The sequence below is a fragment of the Anguilla rostrata genome, chromosome 19 (genome assembly GCF_018555375.3).
Source record: "Anguilla rostrata isolate EN2019 chromosome 19, ASM1855537v3, whole genome shotgun sequence".
Classification (NCBI taxonomy): domain Eukaryota; kingdom Metazoa; phylum Chordata; class Actinopteri; order Anguilliformes; family Anguillidae; genus Anguilla; species Anguilla rostrata.
The window spans coordinates 6638444-6655257 of NC_057951.1; the positions used below are offsets into that span (position 1 = coordinate 6638444).

The 16814-nt window shown below is 53.8% G+C and overlaps 1 protein-coding gene across 1 annotated transcript; it reads right to left on the minus strand.

Annotated features, from left to right (window-relative positions):
• Window positions 1-2000: 2000 nt before the first annotated feature.
• On the minus strand, window positions 2001-16622 carry mov10l1 (Mov10 like RNA helicase 1). Its single transcript, XM_064319574.1, has 27 exons — window positions 16466-16622; window positions 16304-16340; window positions 15117-15219; window positions 14574-14761; window positions 13868-14027; window positions 13337-13449; window positions 12984-13171; window positions 12718-12855; window positions 11963-12352; window positions 11280-11477; window positions 10555-10669; window positions 9667-9844; window positions 9469-9539; window positions 8529-8620; window positions 7944-8002; window positions 7728-7837; window positions 7292-7382; window positions 6627-6808; window positions 6195-6341; window positions 5927-6048; window positions 5525-5624; window positions 4950-5096; window positions 4484-4659; window positions 4148-4295; window positions 3711-3818; window positions 3062-3202; window positions 2001-2461 (listed from the first exon to the last, which is right to left on the minus strand). Exons 1-27 carry the CDS (start codon window positions 16474-16476, stop codon window positions 2282-2284), a joined length of 3693 nt encoding a protein of 1230 aa, XP_064175644.1. The 5' UTR covers window positions 16477-16622; the 3' UTR covers window positions 2001-2281.
• Between the last annotated feature and the right edge of the window lie 192 nt (window positions 16623-16814).

Sequence of the window (16814 nt, forward strand, 5' to 3'; positions counted from 1 at the left end):
CCAAACGCCCTCCCGTTTCCCCCCAACGGCTCCTCCTGTCCCCTGGGCCGTCTGAGCAGGGCTGGGGGGGTGGGTGCGGGGGGAGGGGGGGGGGGTGCGGGGGGGGGAGGTGAGACGGTGATTAGCGAGGGGGACTAACTGAGCCGTTAGGCTAGCAGACCAGTTTGTCGGGACAATGGGGCCGGGGGGCCGGCGGGGCTACTGTTTGTCCGTGCTAATGGCCCTGGCGAACGGCGTTTGTGTTGCTAATGCTGGAGCCCGCCGCCGTCACCTCGCACTACAGCGCCAAGCTCCCAGGGCCTGGCCTGTCTGCAGCCGGGACGGGGATCCTCCGCAGCCGGGACCCTCTGCCCGAAAACCTTCAACGGGCCCCCCCCCCAAAGGTACCAGTTTTACAGCAGATTTCTGCCAGTTCGTCTGTGACTTTAAAAGGGATAAGTTTTGCCTTCTGGGTAGTTTGCATTCGTTTCTGATCTGATCTTCTGGCTTTACAGTGGTGGGGGGTTATGGGGCATTAATTCGGGGGTTTGTGGTAAGAAAATACACCTCAAGTGACTCTGACGAAGCCGGGTTTCAGAGGGTGTGCGTTCATGGTGCCTTGTTATTTTTGAATAAAAAAAATCGCATTTGATCTCGTCATTGGCCGGAGCTCGTTTCCATGACGCGGGCAGCCCAAGACCGCGGGGCTGGAGTAAAAAAGCGGCAGCATCGACAGCACTGCACCACACAGCTGAAAAGGACTCAAAATGGCTCCTCCATCTATGATTCCGACTTGGGCGGACAATCCCAATGGGATCATCTGTAACTTCTAGCCAATGACAAAGCGAGGTTCGGACACGAACAGGGGGAAACCGATCCTAGCGAAGTGCAGCTCAATTAGTAACCGTGGAGACGTTTCCACGGACACACGGGAGGGCGTTGTGTTGCCGGGGGCCTGGGAAGCAGGTGACGGGACAGCCCAGTGGCACCTGAGCCCCCACATCAAAGACAAAGGGCCGTCTCCCCCCCGATCATTAGAGCCTGCAGACCAGCCAGTCTGAACGCCGTCATTACACCCCCAAACTGTCGCTCATTACCCCCCCCAAACTAACGCAGGCTCCGCCGGGCTGTCCGTCACGCCCTCAGCGTCCAATCATCGCCCTGCCGTCACCCCCCCCTCCAGTCTGAGCCCCAGGAGCCGGGAGACGGTCGCCCGAGCGCACGCTGACCGTACTCCAACATCTGCGCATTCAACATGGACACTCTGTGAACACGACCGCACTCCCAGCAAAACCTTCCCTCAAACATGACCGCACCCACGAACTTCTCCATATACACGACCGCACTCCCAAACTTCTCCATAAACACGACCGCACCCACAAACTTCTCCTTAAACACGACCGCACCCAACTTTCCATAACGCCTCCCAACTTCTCCATAAACACGACCGCACCCACAAACTTCTCCTTAAACACGACCGCACTCCCAAACAAAAGAATTAATGCATTATTAATTCCCCCGTTTCACAAAGCAGGACTACAGAGTCAGCTGGATGACTGCGCCAAGTAAAACCCGGAACAAATTTTTTTACTTGCCCATGTTCCAGATTGATCGGGTTCCGGGCACCAGTTAATCCAGCTCACTGGGTAACAAACCTGGGTCAAATACATATTTGTTTGGGATTCAAATACTTTTCTATACTTTACTGATCTTGTCTGGTGTATTGGGACCAATGGAATACTCAGAAATTGCAAAAACCCCACCCTTCTGGTCATATCGGCAGGCTCAATTACACCAGGCAAGATCAACAGAGCACAGAAAAGTATTTGAATCCAAAACAAACATGTATTTGACCCGGGTCGGCTCGGTAACCCCACTTCCTGGAACAGAGCTCTGGAGTGTCAGTAACCTGCTTTGGTTTTCCCACTGGTCCCGTTACAGACCGGAATACCAGTGGAGGTCAGACGCAGCGGACCGTGGGCTGGGAAGCCAGAAGACAGAGGGAGGGGACACAGCTGGGCTTGAGATAACGTGCTCGCAGTCTTTATTTCAACACAAAGTACAAAGAAGCGGCCAAAGGAGGCGCGGGCGGAGGTGCGCGGGCGGAGGGGGACGGTGCCCTGCGACATTTGGGCGTTATTTTCAGTCTCCTGGTTCTGTCGAGGGTCTGCAGAGAGAGAGAGAGAGAGAGAGAGAGGGAGAGAGAGAGAAAGGAGACTGCGAAGGCCGCTGTGAAATGTTCTTCCGAAAAATCCCCTCCATCCTCGCCCCCCTCCTCCTCCGGGACGCCGCTCAAGTTCTTTCACCGCTGTCCCGCGGCGGGTTCCGCGACCTCTGACCCGCTACCCGCCGCGGCGCTCTCGCTCTCGTCGGGGCGGTCTGGGCCGGACGGGCGGGTCGCGTGGAGCGAGGCGGGGGGGTCGCAGCCCAGGAACGCCCCGTTCTCGAAGCAGTACTGCAGGAGGGCGCTGAAACAGGGGTCCTGCAATACGCACACGTTTTAATACAGGCACCAGCCGGGGCACATTGAAACAGGTCTGCAACGCATTTAATACAGGCACCGGGGCACATTGAACAGGGTCCTGCATGACCATTTTAATACAGACCAGCGGCCATTGAACGGGTCCTGCAATACGCACACGTTTTAATACAGGCACCTGCGGGGGCACATTGAAACAGGGGTCCGGCAATAAGCACACACATTTTAATACAGGCACCTGCGGGGGCACATTGAAACAGGGGTTCTGCAGTATGCACACACATTTTAATACAGGCAACTGCGGGGGCACATTGAAACAGGGGTCCTGCAATACGCACACGTTTTAATACAGGCACCAGCCGGGGCACATTGAAACAGGGGTCCTGCAATACGCACAAACATTTTAATACAGCACCTGCAGGCACATTGAACAGGGTCTGTAGACAACATTTATACAGGCAGCTGTGTTCAACTGCTTCTTTACTGCAAGTATGAGAGGGCGTTCAGTGACTAGATTCAAAAGCCTAGAATCAGGACCAGATACTGAAAGCGCTCTTACACTTGCAGTGAGAAAGCAGACAGGAAGAGGGCGCTGTCGCTCACCTTGATGAGGACGTGCGGGTTGCCCACGACGATGAGCAGGGCCTTGGGGCGGGTGATGGCCACGTTGAAGCGCTTGGGATTGGACAGGAAGCCCAGGACGTACTGCTTGTCCTCCGTCGCGGCAACCTCGTTGGACCTCACCTGTGACACGTACGTCCACATGAATGCGCGCGCGCACACACACACGCGTGCACACACACACACCCACCCACATACACAGACAGACACACTATGATGGTGATCCAAACTATACACAATCTGATGAAACGGTAATAAACTAGAAATACCGCCTCGCAGTCGTATGCCCCGCGCCAAGGCAAAAACTTGTTTTGTGAGGTCACGGTGACCTTGACCTTTCAAGTTCATCCCTGAGTCCAAGTGGACGTCTGTGCCAAGTTTGAAGAAATTCCCTCAAGGCATTCCTGAGATATCGCGTTCACGAGACTGAGACGGACGGACGGACGGACGGACAACCGGAAAACATAATGCCGCCGGCCATGGCTGTGCCGTCACGGAGGCATAAATATATATTACAAATCATCAATAACTAACTTTGCAGAATGCAGCGGGGCTGGCCGGCCTGTTCATTTCGTTCCGTACAGTCACGCGTTACATTTGAGCGGCCCTGTGGGAGGGGAGACGTCGTTACCGTGGACAAAATGATGACCAGGAACTCCTGTCCCTGGAACTCCTCCACTGAGCCCACCTTGATCTCCGCCAGCCCCACCCTGCTCAGCAGCACTCTGATCTTCTCCACCTGCAGGACAGGGACAGAGACCCCCACTAACAATAGAGCAGGACCCCCCCAACCAGGACTGAGACCCCCACTAAACAGAGCAGGACCCCCAAACCAGGACTAAGACCCCCCTAACCAGAACTAAGATCCCCACCCAACCAGAACTAAGACCACCACTAAGCATGACTAAGACCCCCCCCCAGTAACCAGGATGAGACCCTCACTAACTCTCTATTCTGGATTCCTACTGTACCTGCGGGGGCTTTTTCCGTAACCCCCCCGTGCTGTTGGTCAGGCTCACGTTAAAGAGCTCTCTTTAAACACTGCAGTCTAACAGAGCGCGCCCCCACCTGCTTCCTGTAGGGGGCGATGACTCCAATCTGAGTGGCAGCGATGGGCTTGTAGAGCCTCTTGGCCAGCTGGCAGCAGTACAGCATTACCTGCACGGCCTCCCCGGGGTTAAACCAGGAGGGGTTGTTGGCCTCTCGCATCTCAGTGCCCTGAGAGACAGAGGGGGCGGGGTTACTGACGAGGGGGCGGGGTCACAGGGGGAAAAGGGCGGGGTTACCGGGAGAGAAAGGGCGGGGTTACAGGCGGGGTACTGAAGAGGGGGCAGCCGGGAAAAGGCGGGGTTACGAAGGGCGGGTCAAGGGAAAGGGCGGGGTTCCCAGGAGGAAGGCTCACACCCCCGGACCCCGTGGAAGAGGAGGGGGAAGCCCTTGGTGGGCAGACGGCTCCAGTGGCACAGCGACTCCACCACCGCCCGCTGGGCGCGGACGCACAGCTCGCCGCTGTAGAACAGCCGCGACGGCAGCGCCAGCAGAGACTCATGGGAGCGGTAGTTACACACCAGCTTGGTCACCTGATGCCACAGAGGAGCAGCAGCGACAGACACATCAATAAAAACCAAAAATCGACTGTTCAGAAATGACTCCTTTAGGGGTGCATTTCATAAAGCAGGATTACTGAGTTAGCCGGATAACTGCACCGAGTAAAACCCGGAACGGCTCTTTTTAAACTCAGTCCATGTTCCAGGTTTGGGAGGGTTCCGGGTTTTACTCCGTGCTGTTAAACCTGCTTCCTGATACGGGGCCCTGGCTGGACAGCCTCCCCCTCTCCCCCGAAGGCGAGCAGGGCGCTGGCGTGACTCACCAGTAAGGGGTTGTAGCCCCCTTCCCCGGGGGAGTACAGGGGGGTGGCCATTAGCCTCTCCATCAGGGACACCCCCAGGCCGAACACAGAGGCCAGGCGGGACTTCACCACCGGGCCCAGCTGCCGGGAGTCACCGGCCAGAACCATCTGGGACATGGGGGGGGGGTGCACTTATTACTCACTGCGTTTGTATAGATTTAACTAACTTTAAAATGGTATTTTTTGCCATTTTAGGCTGCGTGTCTTAAGCTACGGTAAAGTTAGCCATTTGCACTGGCCTGCCGTTATTTCAATCACACAGCGGCCGCCTTGGTGTGGGGGTGTTCTGGGGATTAGAAACTGCCGTGTGTGTGTGTACGTGCATGCATGTGAGAGAGAGAGAGAGAGAGTGAGCGTGTGTCTGTGTGTGTGTGTGTGTATGAGAGTCTGTGTGTGTGTGAGAGAGTGTGTGTGTGTGTGTGTATGTATGAGAGTCTGTGTCTGTGTGTGTGTGTGTATGAGTGTGTGAGAGTCTGTGTGTGTGTGTGTGAGAGAGTGAGAGAGAGTGAGCGTGTGTGTGTGTGTGTGTGTCTTACCTGGCCGTCTCTCTCAGACAGCAGCCCCAGGGGAATCAGAGTCTCTGGCTCAGTGGCCTGACCGGCCTCATCTATAAATACATGAGTGAAATGACCCACACTGCAGAAAAAGAGAGAGAGCGGTTAATAAACCAAAATGGCAGAGGAAAAGGACACTGAGAAAAGGAAAAGAACCTCACCGTTCACCTTAGAGAGAGAATGAAAGAAATCAGTGAATAAAAGCAACAGAAACACATTTCACAAAATACAACTGTTCTCATGCCATCACACTGCACAATCATAATAGTAAAATCAGACTATTAGAGGCACACTGCAAAATATGACTGTTGTAATGTCATACTGCAAAATCAGCCCGCTAGGTCGCCCCCTAGTGGGCTCCCTGTGCGCTGCGCTGGATCTCACCGGAGGCCGATTTGGTAGAACATGCCGGCGCTGGAGCAGGTGCTGACCACGATCCGGTGGAAGGAGGCGTGGCGGATGTCTTCTCCCGCCCGGCAGTACTGCCGCAGCACCTCCTGGACGGACTGCGAAAAAGGAGGAGAGGAGAGGAGAGGACGGACGGAGGGAGGGAAGAGGAGGCGCATTAACGAATCCTCACGCTGCGTGTGGAGGTGCCCGGTTTGCGCGCGGCTCTATAAAGCTGGAGGTCCGCTCGCCCGTCTGTCACTACCTCCTCCTGCCTGCAGGTGGCGTTGACGCGCACCAGGCTGGCGTCGCGCAGGAAGCCGCTGTGGTGCAGACGCAGGCAGATGAGGTCGGCCGCGCTGTTGGAGGGGGTGCAGACCAGCAGGCGGCTGCTGGGGACCCGGTGGTACACCTGCAGAGAGAGAGAGAGAGAGGGAGGGAGGGAGGGAGGGAGGGGGAGAGATGGAGAGAGGGTGCAAGAAAGAGAAAAACAGAGTAAGAAGAGGACAGAGAGACGAGTCACCAGATTTTTTGCCCAAACTGCATCATTAGCAGTATTTTAGCAGCTTCTTAATGATCTAAATCTAGATATTTGAGTTTATCGTAGACTGCTGATCTGGTGTATAGCGCTTTGCGCTGCTAGTACGGTTATTATTATTCAGATAAATCGGCCGGCAGGCAGCTCGGCTGCCCAAACCTGCAGGATGGTCTCGATGAGGGTGATGGTCTTGCCGGTGCCGGGCGGCCCGAAGAGGATGTAGGGGGAGGGGCGGGACTCGGCCGCAAGGATGCGTTTGACGGCTTCCCTCTGGGCGGGGTTCAGCCCGGGGATGAAGAACCGCCCCGGCTTCGGGACGGGCCGGGGCGGGACCGTGGCGTCTGGGGGGGGGGGGGAGTTTGAGATCGCTGATGCAATTGAGCCTGGGCGCACCTCGTTTCCAAAATTCAAACTGGAGGCTGATATCCTTGCTCTAGGCTGACGGCAAAATGGCTGGCCTTTTCTCATTATCGTCTCAAACCTTAAATTCTTAAGGAATTGCCCCTAACAAACATCAAGAACACACCGAGAGTCTCAAACCTGTGGCTAAGTGCAAGGGGGGGTTTCACCATTTCAAGGTTGCCTTTCCTTTCCATCACCAGACACACTTGTCCTTGGAAACGAGGTGTGCAGAGTCTTTCGCTAATCGGTGACTTAAACAGCTCTTATGCGATTAAGTGCTGCAAAAAACATCAGCGGGTGCTGCGGCCTTTCCGAGAGTCGAGCTGAGCGAGACGGACACGACCGAAGCGCTGCCCGGGGTTAGCCCGCGGCGGCGGCGACGACAACGAACCGCGAACCTCGATCGGCCGACGGCCAATCACCTGGGTTCGTCTGAGTCGCCACGGAAACCATGCCCACGCACACGCTCAGGATGTTCTCGCCGCGGGTTCTGGGGGAGCAGCGGCCTTCTCCCTGGAAGGGAATCACAATAAAGACTATAAAAAGGTAGTGCCCACATCGTTCTCACGTGTAAACATGCCTTTTCCAGTCAGTACCGGAAAGAGAAGTGTCTAGGGAAAAAAGATTCAGAGCAGACCTGAGTGAAAATTTGTATAAAACTACAGCTGTACAGAGGAGCTAATATAAAAAACAGGATCCAATACGCTCCCAATTCAGTATCGACTAAAAGGCAAAGCTGACCCTTGGTTAGCTGGGCTGTCGTGACTGGTTTGCATGTGGTTAGAGGTGCTGTTGCTATTGGCTGCATGTGGTTAGCTGGGAGAGTCCCAGCCCTGTCCCATCAGTCCCATCTCTCACCTCCTCCTCCCCCTCCTCCTCCTCTGGGACCTGGTCCCCCTCCTGGTCCTCGTCAGCCCACTCTCCGCTCCAGAGGGGCTCCTGCAGGGCCACCTGGCTGGGGAAGAGCACTGGGGGCAGGGCAGGGCGGAGAGGCAAAGAGACGTGAAGGGAGCAGAGTGAACCGACAGAAGGCGGAGAGAAAGAGGACACTGATAACAAAGGGGAGAAGCTCACCGTTCTCCCCAAAATGGCGGATCTGGTCCAAGGCGCAGTGACACCGGCGCATTGTCAACCTGGTGACGACACAACAGGACAAGTTATCCGCGCACATACGTGGCGCTGCGGACACACCCTAGTGTGCAACGTCACGTTTGCACGGTTTGTGAGGACCCCAGCAAGAGTGGCTCCCACAAATGTAACACCCAGTGGGGACCCAAAAAAAAAAAACACCACCACAATCCCAACACCACACTGAGGTTCACAACAGTGCCAGACTGCCCAAATGCTTCAATGCAGCCGCGCCGAAACGGTTTAAAGTTGAAACAAAACATAAAACGCAAACACGGTCATTATAAACAGGGTTGCACAACTCCAGTCCTGGACGGCCGGTGCATCTGCCGGTTTCTGGTGCGTTTCATAACGACTGGATGCACAAACTGCTTCTGAGGCCTAAATCTCCCCACTTCAAATTTTTTTTTAAAATCCACAGAAATCCACGCAGGGATGAAGGGACTCCACAGAAACCGGCGGACACGGCGGCCCCCCGGGGCCGGAGCAGGGCGCTGTCGTCCCCGCGCCCCCCCTCGGGGGCCCGTTCACCTGTTGAAGGTGAACTCCACGTCCAGAGGCTCTCCCAGGTAGCCGTGCTGGAAGTCGGCGTTCACCCGCAAGCTCAGGTCCTCGTCGTTGATCTGCGGGTTCGAAAGGGGATCAAAAAAAAGCTGACAGGGGCGCCACGGCCAGGGTCTACACCGGCCAGTTTTCCAACTCCACCGCTATACGCTTCACGTGTACCTCAGCAGCATTAGTTACCATCGGTGCTGAAGTAAGGACGGAGGAAGAAGCTTTGGACCTTCAAAAATCGACGTAATTACGGGCGAGTTCATTTATGCTATTGGCGCAATGGTTTGAAACCTGCATAACTGCTTCGGTGGCTAGGAACCACCATCACACAGATAACGTTCTCCAGCATCTCAATCGTGTGACTAATGTTCCTGAGTACCTCCACCACATAGCTAACGTTCTCCAGCATCTCAATCGTGTGACTAATGTTCCTGAGTACCTCCACCACACAGCTAACTTCTCCAGCATCTCGTCGGTGACTAATGTTCCTGAGTACCTCCACCACACAGCTAACGTTCTCCAGCATCTCGATCGTGTGACTAATGTTCCTGAGTACCTCCACCACATAGCTAACGTTCTCCAGCATCTCAATCGTATGACTAATGTTCCCGAGTACCTCCACCACACAGCTAACGTTCTCCAGCATCTCGATCGTGTAACTAATGTTCCTGAGTACCTCCACCACACAGCTAACATTCTCCAGCATCTCGATCGTGTGACTAATGTTCCTGAGTACCTCCACCACACAGCTAACGTTCTCCAGCATCTCAATCATATGACTAATGTTCTTGAGTACCTCCACCACACAGCTAACGTTCTCCAGCATCTCAATCATATGACTAATGTTCTTGAGTACCTCCACCACATAGCTAACGTTCTCCAGCATCTCCGTTGTGTAACTAATGTGTTTGAGTACCTCCACCACGTAGCTGATGTACTCCATCACCAACCCACCGCTCAGCGGCTTCTTCAGAACGACACGGTCACCTACAGGACAGAGGCACACAGAAATCGACCGGCGCCTATGGCGGACGGGACAAAAGGCGAGCAGTAGCGCGCAAGACACCGAGTTTCGGTTGGTCTCGCCCGATTGGTTCCACCTATGCGCTCTCACCTATGAAGACGCTGGGCCGGCCCTCGGCCACGCCCGGCACCTCCAGGTGCAGGTAGTGCGCCCCCTTCCTGAGGAGGGCGGCGCTGAGGCTGAACTCCCGCAGCTCCTGCTCCGCGTGCAGCTCCTCCAGCCAGAGCAGCGCCGAGAAGCGGCCCGGCGCCGAGGCTGGGGTCAGGGCCTGGAATACAGGGGAAAAGAAACGCCACAGCGCAGCCCCTCAGACCCGGAAGCCCCTGGGTACGCTGGGGCCTCCGCTCCTCCAGGCACAAAATGGACGCCAAGAGGTCAGGCTTCGTCAACTTCGTCTTAACTGCACACAGACTAGACTGAGGGACGGTTTCTCCTCTTTAAGGCATCAGCTATGGCTGCTGTGGAGGTCCCGTATTCACACAGAGCTGGAATTTTCCGGAATGTTCCGTAACGCAAATCGTTCCTCCAAAGGGAGGTTTCACGTTTAACTGACAAGTGAAATCAGAGGGGTCCTCATAGCTGGTACATGAAATTAAACCAGTCGCGAAAAAGAATTCAAAGACTGAGGAAAAATTCCAGCGAGTAAAACCTGCCTTCTGCTAACAGGATTAAGGAATCGATTATCAAAGTGAAGAAACTAGACAACTTTCATAATTTTCATAACTGTTGAAATGGAATTTAAAGAAGCCTACATGATCAAGAGCTGTAAACAAAATCTAGCAATATACAGGGGGTCCCAGGACAGAGTTTGAGAACAGTTCGAGATGCACAACAGTTTCCAAATAAATCGGGTTGTGAGGCTGAGACAGAGTAGACGGAGCGGAGAGTGTCACCAGGCACCAGGGGAGAGAGGGAAAGAAAAGGAGGGGAGAGAGAAAGACGAAGACAGCAGGACAGAGTGACGGAGAGCGGCGTCACCTCCGCCAGCTTGGGCTGGGCCACCAGCACGTCGGCCTGCTGCTCCACGCAGTCCCGCAGGGCCTGGGGCACGGGGTAGTTGCCCAAAAAATTGGGCAGGTGGCGCCTCAGCAGCCTGCGCAGACACACAGGGGCCGGCTCAGCGAGGAGGGGGTTTCACCCAGCAGAGCACAGAAAAGCACTGCAGCAGATATACAGGGGCGGCCATTCTGGCTCTCGCGCATTTCAGTGGCCTTTTTAAACAGTCAAACTCCTGCCGTGTGCGCAGGTGCCACCTGGCTCCTGGCTTAACTGGCTAATTAACTCTGCACAGCATTTCTGGGCCTCTCATAGGTCAAAGCAAAGTAACACACATCACAGTGTTTTCAGCTGTTATTCACAGGCTTATCAATAACTGCAGCTAAATTCTCAGTTCATGTAAATCAGGGGTAATCAACCCTGTTCCTGGGGCTCAACGAGATCTCTGGCTGTTAAATGAGGTGTGCTTTGCTAGGGTTGAAGGGATAATCTACAGAACAGTAGACCTCCAGGAACAGGGTTGGTTACCTCTGACTTAAATGATCTAGTTAGCATAAAATCAGGACCTTTTCTGGACTTTGTTGTTTTCATTAGCAATGCAGTCTGCGCTCTGGGCTAAAGCTGTATGAATGGTGCTTTATTTTATGCGATTGTGATTGGACGCTGTGCTCCGGAGGCGGGGCTCCCCCCGGTTTAGGGAGGGTTACCGTATGGGCGGAGGCGGGGGCAGCACGGTGACCACCTGACGGGGGCCGTCCGGCCGGGGCACGGGCAGCGCCGGGCTGTAGGGGGCGCTGGGCTGCAGGAGCCGCTCCTCCGCGCTGTGCACCGTCACCTCCAGGCGCCTCCCGATGGTGAACAGGGGGAAGTGCAGCAGCAGCATCTCGGCGCAGCGCCCCAGGTTCCTGAGGTGGGCACGGACACGACGGCCATGTCTGTCTCTCTCTTTCCCTCTCCCTCCCTCTCTCACACTCACTCACTCTTTCTGTCTCTCTCTCTCTCGTTCTCTGTGTATCCCTCTCTCGCCATTTCTTCAACTCGAAGATGGGTACCGAGCCTATCAATTTTGTTAAATTCAATTTCGTGGTATTTTTTGGTTTCAAAAACGGCCATTTTCACTGTGCTGAGCCTACTTCATTACTGCCCCCGGGGGATAAATAAAGTCTTTTTGAACCGAACTGAATTGAGTTAAATAGTGCGACAGATAACTGAAGCTAGCTACAGCAAGATACGGCACTGTTAGCTACGCTTCCTGTTGTCTCGATGCTAACGATGTGATGCACGAGGTTGCTGATGCTATGGGTGTAGTGCGTATAGCTAGGCTGTCGTGTGTCAGGGTTAGTGGGGGGGCGGGGGGTAGTCGATGGAGACGGGGGGGAGGGACACTCACTTGGCCCTGCAGCTGACGGTGACGGGCAGCCTCTCTCCTGGAGCGATGGGCGCGTTCCTGTCCTCCGCCCCCACGGGGTCCGCCGTCAGCGGTCCCTTCCCGGGGGCCTCTCCCCCGGGGCCCCCGCCGTCCCCCGTCCCGTCGGGGGGCGTGGCTGAGAGGCCCGCCAGAGCCCCGTAGGGCGAGCGGGTCAGCGGGGGCAGCGGGGCCCCCTCCCACAGGGCCCGGGTTATGACGGCGGCGGCGCCCGGGCTCCGCCTCCTCGGCCCCGCCCTGGAGCGGGCGTCGGCCGGGGCGAGGCGGGCCACGGGACCCAGGCTGAACTGGCCCTCCGAGTCCCAGCCGGCGAGCTCGCAGCTCTGCAGCGTCTGCACGTCCGGGCCCTGGTTCCTGCCCGGAACAGTCCCCATTCAGTCTGCGCACAACCAGCACGCCAGCAGCCGCTAAGTACAACCGCTAGCTTGGCTGTGCACGTCTATTAGCTTTGCAGCCACCCTTCTACCCAACATCCAGTATAAAGCCAGAGGAGGGGAGGTTGTTATAGCAGCAAAGGGTGGACCAACTTCATATTAACGCTTATAATTTTGGATGAGATTTTGAAGGTCAGGTGTCCACATACCTTTGGCCGTGTACTGAATGTGTGTGTATACACTTTGTTGTACGTCGGTCTGGATAAGAGCGTCTGCCAAATGCCTGTAATGTAATGTGTGTGTGTGTGTGTGTGTGTGTGTGTGTGTGTGTGTGGGGGAGCTTACTCTATCCAGACCACCAGTTCCCGGCATTCTCCCAGCATCAGCATGCCAAAAGCGGTCTCCTGGCTGACCAGCAGCCCCCCTTTGTTCTCCTGCAGGGCCTCCACCTCGCCGTCCAGCCCAGGTCTGGCCCCGCCCACGCTGAGAGAGACAGCACACGCCAGCAGTGATGCTACAGCCCGTCACTCAACTGCTTCCTAACCGTTACACTTCCTGCTACTGCACACGCTCTGCAACTTGAGTAGGGCGAGCAAGGGGGGGGGGGGTACCTCAGGTGAGTGGGTGCCATGCACAGGGCCCGCCAGCAGTAGAAGGACTGGCTGCTCTCCAGCACCACCACGTTCACCAGGTCTCCAGGGCTGGGCCGGTACTGACCGGGGAGGAGCACAGAGTCCAGACTGAAGAACACACTGTCCTCCACCACCCCACTGCAGCCAAACACACTGGACACGCGCACCTGCGAGAGAGAGAGAACACACAGCACTAACACACTGCACAGGGAACAGAGAAGGCAGTATTGTGGTGTTTTACTTAAAGGGAAAAACACAGTATTGGGGTGTTTTAGTAAAAGGAGAGAAGGCAGTATTGGGGTTCGATAGTAAAGGACGAGAAGGGGACCCACATTATCCATGCGGCGATAGCGTAGCGGTGCGACAGAGTGGGCCTGGCTGCTCCACTCAGTGGGACTGATGAAGTACTGGGCCTGGACCCAGTCCCCCTTCATGGGCTCATAACCTGCAGCGAGAGACCGAAAACAAAGCATTACATTATGTGTAATATGCCTTCAGCATCTTATCCAGAGCGACTTACACGACATTTCACATTGCATTTTACACTGTATCCATTTATACAGCTGGATGTATACTGAAGCAATGCAGGTTAAGTACCTTGCTCAAGGGTACAACGGCAGTGTCCTACCTGGGAATCAAACCTGTGACTGTAACCTGTGGTTACAAGAACAAAACATTCTACTATATAAAGCGGCTTACTGTCAACACAGGACAGGTCTTACCGCCTTCCAAGAGCTCCCAAACCAAACACTTTCTTTGTGAAAGAATTTCTAGAAGTTTGAGAGCAGGTTTCCTAGAGCGTTTCCAGGCAACCGCTGTCCGTCCAAACGTCAGCACTGTGCTTTACCCGGTAAACACTGTACCTTCGCACAGGGCCTGTCGGGGGAAAAAGGTGGTCTGGTTGATGAAGCCCCCGTCCCGGTCGCATGACGTCACCGTGCCGGTGAGAGGCCTGAGCCGACTCATCTCCGATTCCAAGGACGTGCCACCACCTTCCTCCCAGGCGTCGGTCAACAGCTCCACCTACAGGACAGGAGGACACATCGCAGGGGTTACTGCTTAAGCCGGTGGTAACCAACCCTGTTCCTGGAGATCTACCGTCCTGTAGGTTTTCATTTTAGGTTAATGGCTAAAACGCACCGTGTTTTTGTGTTCGAGACAAGATGACAGAGATACAGATACAGATGCAGACATTGAGAAAAAGACAGCCATTTTTAACATGCTTAACAACAACACACACACACACAGAAATGGTTTCCTCCAGGTACTCCGGTTTCCTCCCACAGTCCAGAGACATGCAGGTTAGGCTAACTGGAGAGTGTAAATTGCCCATAGGTATGAGTGGGTGCGTGAATGGCGTGTGGGCCCTGCAATGGGTTGGCAATCTGTCCAGGGTGTATTCCTGCCTCTTGCCAAAAGCACGCCCATGACCCTGACCAGGATTAAGCAGGTTAGATAATGAATGGATGGATGGGCATAGGAAAAGTTGGCACTACAGGACAAGCGTAGGGACAGTGTGAGAATTGGAGATGCTAGGCCGTCCGTGAGCAACACCCCCCGGATACCCACCCTGAGTGCCCTCCATCCCCCGTGGGGACCCCCCCGCACTGCCAGGGCGGTGACGCCGTCGCCCACGCGCAGGGGGACCCCGCCCATCACCTCCTCGCCGGTGAAGTAGACGCCGTCGTCGATGAGTCCGTAGTCCTGGCAGAGGCGCGTGACCACCCCGCCCTGCACGTGCCGGATCTCCTCCGCGTCTGCGTCCGAAGGAGACTGGCGATAAGCTCCTCAGACAAATTTCTGCCCTTAATGGGTTTCAATGACCCATCATGTAGGCCTGAACAGTTTACCATTTCAGCTACATTTCTTTGTGAAGCTCTCAAAATAGCAGTTGACAGACAGAGCAAGGGCAGTTTAACAATATTTCAGTTTCACACCAATCCAACATGAAAGCTGCAGCTCATCTCTGTAGCGGCCTACTATACTGTGAAATAGACTTGTGGAGTAAAGCATAATGCTAGCATCTTGAAACCGAAATCAGGCACCGATATGCAACCATCTGACACTTTTATCAAGCTGTGGATACTTAAGTGTGAGTTCTGGTGGACTGACCAGTCACGTAAAATCCAACGTCGTCGTCTTCCGCTCTCCTCCACAAGGGCGACATCAGCTTGCCAACGAGCCACTTCACAGCCGTTACCATGCCGACAATATACTGCTGGCGCAAGAGGCACTGACTCGGTCATTTTCGTAGCCATCGTTCATAGCCCCAGTTGTTAATCAATCAGCTGAATCCCATTGATATTTCACTAGCACAAATGCTCATGCGGGTACTCGGGCTAGCAGATATTCAACAGGCGGCCCCCTATTGCCTACTCTTCGCTCAATTAAAAAACAAATGAATCCAAAGCATCAAAAATGTGAATATTAATCTGTACATCACCATCACATCACTGCACCTCGCACTATCGGCAGATTCATGAATATAAGCCCATGTCATTATATTTGAGACATCCAGCTAGTTTGATTACACGTATAGTAACCATTTCTGGTCTCCTTTGGAATATTGAGAATACAAATGATTATCTGGCCCCATGACAATGTAAGCAAGTAGTTGATGAACCATGGCGTAAAACGTGTTTGTTGCCACATATTTAGGCTACTCCAGGAACAGCAGACGTTGCCGAAAAGTTCTTGAAATGTCATTTTTTAGATATTCGTGTGCTCAATATTGCACGACACGTGTAGACCTCTAGCAAACAGTCCTAATCAACTAACTCGTAAGCTGCACTGCATCGTGTGCACGAACGACTGACACAGAAATACTAGCTAGCAAGGTTAGCTTGCTATCGATCGTTCACCAAAAGCGCAAAGAAATTATCTCCACACGCCATGGTCAAGTTCTAGCGGCAATCCAAATACAATTTAAGACACTGTGAAGCCTTACCTTTCTCTTACAGCTATCAAACGATCTTGCAAGCTTTTCACCTTTCTCCAAACAAGTGCAAGTGAAATTTGCTGGGTTAGGCTATGTGGTTTTTTCCACACCCTGAATGTGAAAAATCAATTATTCTGATAGCTGTTAGAATGGCTCAGTTCAGAAATATTTTCCAGCTCCAGAACGATCAAAACAATCGTAAATTCGTATTGTAATTTGGTTGAATCAACTTAACTTCAAATATAAAATCGTAATGCCGCCTAAAGGAAATAGGATGGGTTCTGTTCAAGCAATGCAGAAGTTTGCCATATCGCCATGAGAAAAAACTGCAAGTTAAATGTTGCCACGTGATCCTGCGTACTTGCACCGTGCACCGCTCATCAATTGCGCCGTCACACCTGTTAATTGAGAGATAGATTAAATGAAAGACAAAAAACTGTATTTAAAAAATGATTTGTAAAGTTTAACCTCATATGAAACGCTAGATGGCGGCGTTTTATAAGGTACAAAGATGTAGGCTAACCGCCATGCCATTCAACGCAACGGGACAATTTTTCTTATGTGACAGCCAGCTCGTTCGAAAAAAAATGATTAAGGTTACAGCTGTCATTCCATCTCCTTACAGTCTTCCAGGAAGACTCGCATGCACACACACAAATAGGATTCCACCGTTATAATGGGGTGTGTTTGCAGGTTTTTGTGGAGTCCTTTCAATCAATTGCCTCCAGAACAAGGTGTGTGAATTCCTTAGCCAATCAATGACTTAAATGTACCACCTGTGCCAAGAACACCTCAAAAACCTGCAGACACTGCAGCTCTCTAGGACTGGAGTTTGACACCTGAACCATTAGAGAAGGCTCACAGTTATATCC